Genomic DNA, 7,913 nt, shown 5'->3' on the forward strand with positions numbered 1-7,913 from the left:
TTTTAAAATTGTGAGTTATATGACTCCTTTTAAGCTCTGGCAGTAGATAAAACATGGAGAAGCTGAAAGGAGGCGATCTATTAAAGCGCTCGCGCAGAAAGAGCCAGGTTTATTTATTTTTTAGTATTTTACGCCAGATCTTTGTCCGTCTGCAGCCACTATGCCATGTTTGCTAGATCTAATTTTAATGGTGCTTATCATGAGTAAAATTTAAAACACTATGAGCCACGGATTAGTGAAATCTAGACTGTTATCCTGATATAATGCTCAGAGATAAGAAAAGAAGCACTATCTAATCTCAAGTGAGATATCTCCAACACTAAATTATTGCCCATTTTTGTAATATTAATCAAAAAATTTGAGCCAGTTAAATCCTACACTTATTATATTTTATATTCGAGTGAGAGTACAGCGCTTGGTAAATTTCATTTCATTCATTTATTTATTTTTTCATTTATTTTATATTGGCAGTTTTCATAGGAAGCATTTTCAGTTTCAGGGTCCTCCTAAAACAAAACCAGCAGGACCCCAAAGCCACGCAAGCTCACTGCTTCACGACTCTTTGGGACCATTCAATAAAACAAGGCCGTCATTGATGTAACCACCGTACGCGCCACCTGTCTTTAACGAGAGGTCAAAACTTTTATTTTCTGAAGGTAACCTAGTTTGGATACCTGTGTAATGCCTCTGAGTTTAGAGTTTAAAGCAAATATGAGATTTTACCACTTAGTGTGATCTAAAGTTAATTTCCTCAGTATAACTGCTGAACTATGCTCAGTGTTACAGTTTACAAGGAGATTTGCGTTAAACAAGCAAATTTTTCATTATATTACAATCATTTGTTGCCCACCACACGCAGCATTTGAACTAACCCTGCTATAAATAAATTTTTTGGCATCTTCTGACATTGTATTTCTAAAGATAGTACGCACGCTGGAAGCTTCTCAGAGTTACTTGTTTGTTAACGAAAACTCAGCAGATGAGGTGCGATCCACACTCAGCTGTAAGTGGGAACGCTACAGGTCTTATTTACCTGAACTAAATAAAAGCAGTACATTACTGTCGACACTATCAGTGCCAAAAATATAAAAATAAGATAAGCTGTGAGATTTTTTTCGACTTTTTAAGGCTGTTTTAAGGCCGAAGTTTTAACTTGTGAAAACATTTTTAATGATATATACATAACATAAGAGAAATACTTTGCTACAGTGTGTTTTAGTAATTTATAAATGCCGTAAAAGAAACACTTTACCAAATGTGTTAAAAATATTTGAAGGTATTTGAAGCTTTTTGATTAACGTTGCTATTTACCTACAAAATTAAGCGTTCTGCATGGCACAAGGCCCTCAGCAAAGCTAGCACTATCATATTTTAGAGGAACAACACACACACTAAACTTAACATTCAAGCAAACCTGCCTGATTTTAAACTGTTAAGGATATTGTAACTTTCTTTACATTTTTTCAAAAAAATTAAAATTAGTTTATGTCCTGATTGCGTAAGATCAGGACAAATTTAGCATCTTATTGCAAAATCAACAACGTGTTGCTAGCGCTGCTGTTATTGCATAAATTTTGATCTTTACGTTTAAAGAGACTGCAGAGCAGAAAATTCTATTTTAGGCATTTCTGATGTGACATTTTGAAATCCTCCTCAGGGTTGTCATTAGGTTTAAGCACATCAGAGAGACTAATGAAGGCTGAAAGACGTCCCATAGAGGGTAAAATCTACAGATCAGGTCCGGCTCATTTGAGAATTGCTTAAGTCTGATGATAAAACAACCATAAATCTTTCAGTGTTGACGAATTTAATTCAATTCATGTGTTGACAGTCAGACACACTGAACGCTGGCTACGAACTGTGGATCGTCACTTTCTTCTAATGATATAAATATATATGAAAATAATTGTGCCAGTTTTTCAGGCAACAAACACAAACACGAGCAGATCAAATTCAAGACAAATCAGTCAAAAAACTTTTAAAAGCGGCCTCTGTTGGGACCACATTTGAATCTTGACCCTACGTGCCCCTTTGCGTCTATCAGAGTGGATCTTTCGCAGCGTCTCTGACATTTGTCAGCATGTAGTTATGATTCGAGCCCTTGACATGTTGTTATCCTGATTAAAGTATCATCTCCCTTGAAGAAAAGCTTTTAAAACCTGCTACTATCACGTAAAACACTAAAGTATACATACAAAGTATTACAGAGTACTTACATGGGATCTTCTCAGTACAGCGATGAGTTCAGCTTTGACACTTGGTAGGCTGTGTGCACTGCAGGTGCCTTTTCAAACACACACACACACACAGGAAGTCAGCGTTCACTATGATCTCACCCCCTCTGTTATGCACTTAATACATTTTACAGACTAGATTACAAGTTGAGGGACAAACCTGGAGGACACTTTTAGAGCTTTGATAAGCTCAACTTAGTGCACAAAACAGGGCTTTTCTTAACTCATATAAAAGATTGAAAATACTTCACTTGTGCATATTTATGAGCAGGTATGTATGTATGCCACGGGTGGTCGTGTTATTGAGGTAAACAGGTGTTTACTGTTTATTCCATATCATGAAGTGCTGCTCTGGTGTCAACAGCTGCATGGTATTGCACCAGTTTTAGGGAATTCGTGAGCTTTGAAACCAGTGTAGGCATGGTCTAAAGCAGAGAAGTGCAAAAGAACAAGGGTGTAAAAGTTTTAAACTATAGTATTTTAATTATTTTGTTACTTAACACTGAGGATTTGCAGCGAACTGCGTATGTGCAGTCTGACGGTGTTATGTGACCCTGTGATTGTGACATGCAGATAGAAATAAATGAGCAAATGTTGCCGTCAAGTAAAAGTTTATTAAATGGAAAAAATAAACATTTGATTTTAAAGCAATACAAGAAGAAAAGAAATATCTTACATATGAGCAGAAAAACACAAGAAAGACATTCTCTTTAATCAGCTCGATAAATGCGTTACATTTAAAATGACGTATAAATGTTGAGGCAAAACGAGTGCAGATCTTTAGTTACAATTGTGCTTAAAAGGCAGACAGGCCAAAAAAACAAAAAAGCCAACACACAAAAAAACACAATAAAAAAGAAGCAACAACGCTTGGAGGAAGATTGACAATCTGACAAAGAAAACAGCCGAGGATGTCACGGCTCACTGACTGGAGACATGCAGGTGAGCGCGGGGAGTCAGGTGACAGGATTTGGGAGGAGAGTCCAAGGACATCCGGTGGGTGGATGGAGAGGGGTGGAGGTGGGGTGGAGGGGTGAACAGTGTTCAGACGGGAATTATACTTGCAGAAAGAACGCCTACACAAAAAGTTCCTACATCATTACATTGAATTTTTATTTGCATTAAAAGCCTAATTTACATTCACGCCGTGTCCGCACTGGGGTTCTCCATCACTCACTCCTTATCTCCATCTATTCCTCCTTGCCCCTCCTCTCTTTCACTCTTTATTCTCCTGCATCTCCCCTCCTTTCAATCTGCCTTTCATGTCACTCCATTAGGCGGGGTGCAGAGGGAGGGCTGATGGCTTCTCTCTCCGGCGTCCTTGCTTCGGTTTTGCTGCAGCTGTTGGGCTGTGATAAAGAGAGCAAAGAGGAGAAGTTTTCACACTAATTACAACATAATAATGGAGCACTCGGTAAAAGCCACTGTGAAAATGAAGGTCAAACAGTCATTCGTATAAAGTGAATAGAGTCTATTAGAAAGCATCTGTAAAGTGAAGAGAGATCGCTGAAGTGGGGGTAAAAGGGGATTTTTTTTTATGAGACTGGAGTAAAATAAGAACATTTACTGGTCACACTGGCAGTATTTCTTATGCCTGGGTCGTTGTTGGCCCTTCATCTTCAGAAATCTCTTCTATAAAAAACAAGAGAAGAAAACAAATGCATTTTTTGTTTGCTACAGAGAGCCATTCTTCTTTGTTTCATCTTCAGTCATCACAGCACCACATAAAGATGTGATGAATGGATCTCCTCACTTACCTTCCTTCTTTTGACTCTCACACACAAGACTATGACGCAAACCATCAGGAGAATCGCAACCAGGCAGCCAACACCAATGGCAACCCACACCCACCAGGCGAGCCCCAACAGCCTCGGAGAAGTATCATCGTTACCGCCTGAAAGCCAAACAGATTATTGAAGCATTAAAAGTGTCAGATACACATTCAGTGAAGGATCTCTGTGAGCAGAAGTCGTGATAAACTGTACACACAGTTTGTGTCGCAGGTTTTCTCACTCTTGCCATTCGGTTTGGGTGGCGACTTTGTTGTAGTTGGAGGCTCTGAAGAACAAAAACACACATCTTTATGTTTCTTTGACCACATATGCACACAAAGGTTTTCATTCCTAGTGCCTGTGTATTACCTTGTACTGTGATGGTCAGACTCTGACTAAACTTATTGCTGCCACAGGTGACGATACACTGCCAGGCCCCGTTATGTGAGCTTGTTACAGGTTTCAGTTGAACTGTTGATGAATCTGTGGGAGAATCTGTATTTGGACTCTGCCACTTCACTTCACATCCTTGGGGCTGACCTTTCACCTCACACTGAAGCGTTGCCTCATCATTCGGCTTGAGAACAGCAGAGGGTTTGACGGAGACCGAAACTGAGAAGGAGAACAGACGGACAACAACAGATACAGTGAGAATCACAAAGAGAAAGGGAGACCATGCTGAACAAGGTGCTTCATCCAAACTCGCTACACACATGACAAAGCTTTATAACATGAGAGGAAAAGAATGAGAGCATATTACACTAAGTATTAAAGTATTAAAGGAAATGTGGTAACTCTTTCACACATTGGAACATTTTTGGTGATATGAAAATATCATAGATAACCATTTAACTGTAGAGGGATTGTAATAAGTAGTGACCCAGCTGGTGGACTGGACTGTTTATTATGTCACAAGCTGATGTTTGTGTCCTTTTCCTTTACTACAAATTAGTGTAGACCAAATTGCATTTTTTTTGTCCCTAACTGTCATAATGTGCTTACACAGGCATCACTGTCATATAGAAACACAGCATAAGCTTTTTTGTTTAAGCAGCCGTTCACTAAAATAAAAAACAAGAACTTAAGACTGTGGTGGTCCTGCCCACCCCGTGTCTCCACTCCTGTTCAGGAAGTTTCAGTGGTGTCCCACGTTGGGATTAGAGACATCAAACAAGGAAAGCTGCCTGTACAACAGAGTTTGTTAAAGAGGTTGTTCCCCGTACACGTCTAAAAGAGGACAGAGCCTTTCAGTCTGTGGAACAGTTTACACCACAACTACGTTTGGCTGACTCTATGGTATCCTTTAAAAAGCATTTAAAACGTATCTTTTTAAACAAGCCGTCTGTTGATCAACGCTTTTTAAATTTTACATTTTCATTTACTATTAAACTTTAATATTGTGTATATTGAAAATTCTGTGACGTAACTTTCTGTTTATTTTAATCTTTGTGTACAGCGCTTTGTGACGGCCTGTCTATGAAAAGCGCTTAATTAATAAACTTTACTTACTTATTTAAAGATGTTGAAGGCTGACTGGGAGAGGATTAAGTTGAATTACGGGAATGTAGTACTCTGAGCTTGATTTTTCAATAGTATAATCTGGATTTTGGTCTCTGCTGCTTTGAATTGTCTAATGTGAGTGCAAAACATAGTGTGTAAGAAATACATTGTATATCTTTGTTGTATATCCTTTTACCTGTTATAGTAACAAAACCATCAGTCACATTAAACAAATTTCCCCTCATTTCACAGCAGTGATGTTTTTATTAACCTGATTATCAGTGTAACATGAAAAGATCCAGAAAACAAAAACATAACTGTCCTAATATGTTAAACCCATCACTGTTCCAATAAATATGAACATTTATTTGTAATTGTATATTTTTCAGGGTCTGCTGTTTACCTGACAACACAGAAAGTGAATGTTCATGACGTGTCCCATCTGCCGAACATTTGAACTGTCCAGCATCTGTTTCTCTCACACTGGAGATTTCCAGATTCGTCTGTCTCATGAGTGACCTCTGCACAAGTTCAGCAGTGCCTAACACAGAAAATAAAAATATGTTCTAATATAATGTAATCATCATATACTGATGTTAACTGTTAAGCATTCTGAGATCCTAAAGTACCTTTGCGAGGGAAGCCTCTCTGATCAACACTATGAAGAAGGTCATTTCCATGATGCCACTGCAGAGAGCGTGTGTAGCTGCTGACCCCACACTTCAATGTGACTTTACCCCCGACTTTTGCAAAGAAATCTTCACCTGCAGCAGAGAGTGCACCCAGCACTGAAAAGAAGACAATCACAGTAAATAAATAAGCATCTTGTAACAATGCGTATTTAAAGGAGGATATAAAAAACGTCTCTACATGGAGACAAAACCAGTAAAATTCTCTGTATGTCGTCGTAAACTTGTGCAGTGACATAAAGTATTATTTACAATATTGTCTTCACAAGTATATTCACTCACCAAACACAAACAACACAATCACCTTCATTCTGAAAGTCGACCTGAGGGTTTAAAATAAAACACAAATGAACATTACTGTTAACACGACATCATAACAAGAAAACTAATTAAAAGTGAACACTTTCTTTTTATACACAGCCACAGAGAGATGAACAGTTTACAGAGAAACCACCAAGCCCTCGCTCTGTTTCCGTCCTCTCTCTGTGTCGTATGTTAAAAATGATCAAACTCAGTGTTGGACTTAAAAAGTGAAAAAGAGTCTCACTGAGAAAGTCAAACATTTCTTGTGGGTCTTTAATTTAATCTCACCAACAGCTAATGTGAAGGTGTTTCCTGTAAAGCTGCTGTAACTTTATCTGACTGCTCATCAGAAATGAGAAGTTTTTAAGAAGAAAAATATAAATTTGTCTCCACTGAATTGATGTATATTAATTCTCCTAAAAAAAAAGCTCAACTGAGATCATTATGTGTCCAATTAAATTGCATCAAAAGGAATTTTAACACTTATTAAGAATTTGCTGCCTCTACATAAGGTGCTTCGATGACGCCAAAAAGAAAAACATTAAAGCTAAGTTTTAAACTCATCATTTGAAAAATTAAATCTCAGTGACTGAACCACAGAATTAAACTCACAGGTTAACGAATCTTTAAGCCTATTAAATTAATGTGATCGTACACATCAAAGGCTCAGAAACAAACCTCAGCACATTTTTCTTCAGTTTTGTTTAAAAGCTTTTAACTTCGACTCCATACAAACAACAATTTCTGAAACACTTAAAACATTTAATCTGTATTTGCTCTTAAACTGGTGTCTCTGCAGTAACTTTGAACTCCATTACGGAGCAAACAGAAAGTTTCCGGGATAGTCGAGTGAACTCCTTTGTATTTATTCTGAAACATAAAACCCAACTTTAAAATGTAAGTTGAGATCTTACCTTAATTTTGAGCAGATTTTGTGTCTTTTAGTTCAGTTATTGAAGGCAAAAGTCCCTCTTCATCCTCTCCGTGCTTCACTTCACTGAAAACAAGAGCTCAAGGATGCAAAAGTGTAGAAGGCGGAAGACATCTGAAGAGAGAGCTGCACTCTGGAAAGTTGTAGGCCACTGCAAACCCCAGATCTTTGTGGGTTTGCTACTCATGTCTACTTTCCTGCAATCTAGGCCTGGCATTTTCTACTCAGTGCAGTTCTTACAAGAAGCTAAAGAAAGTTCTGCACAATGACTTAAAAAAAGCTCAGCTGCACACACTCAGATTACGCTCATGGATCCACAATGATTCCTGTAACAGAGAAGTGAAAATAACTTGAAATAAACAGAGAAGTCATAATAGGAAGAATAGAAAGAACACGGAGTTTGAAAAAACAACCAATATTTATTCATCACAGCAGAAGTAACAAAGTATTTGTTTTCAAAATAAAAGAAACTGAAGGTAAACGA

The 7,913-nt window shown here is 37.9% G+C and overlaps 1 protein-coding gene across 1 annotated transcript; it reads right to left on the minus strand.

Annotated features, from left to right (window-relative positions):
- Positions 1-2,834: 2,834 nt before the first annotated feature.
- On the minus strand, positions 2,835-7,694 carry LOC102214973 (uncharacterized). Its single transcript, XM_005731878.2, has 9 exons — positions 7,413-7,694; positions 6,478-6,518; positions 6,136-6,294; positions 5,910-6,047; positions 4,376-4,618; positions 4,224-4,292; positions 3,992-4,128; positions 3,802-3,866; positions 2,835-3,583 (listed from the first exon to the last, which is right to left on the minus strand). Exons 2-9 carry the CDS (start codon positions 6,503-6,505, stop codon positions 3,508-3,510), a joined length of 915 nt encoding a protein of 304 aa, XP_005731935.1. The 5' UTR covers positions 6,506-6,518; positions 7,413-7,694; the 3' UTR covers positions 2,835-3,507.
- Positions 7,695-7,913: the final 219 nt, after the last annotated feature.

Source organism: Pundamilia nyererei, unplaced genomic scaffold, assembly GCF_000239375.1.
Source record: "Pundamilia nyererei isolate P.nyererei 1_Seehausen unplaced genomic scaffold, PunNye1.0 scaffold00045, whole genome shotgun sequence".
NCBI classification, from domain to species: domain Eukaryota; kingdom Metazoa; phylum Chordata; class Actinopteri; order Cichliformes; family Cichlidae; genus Pundamilia; species Pundamilia nyererei.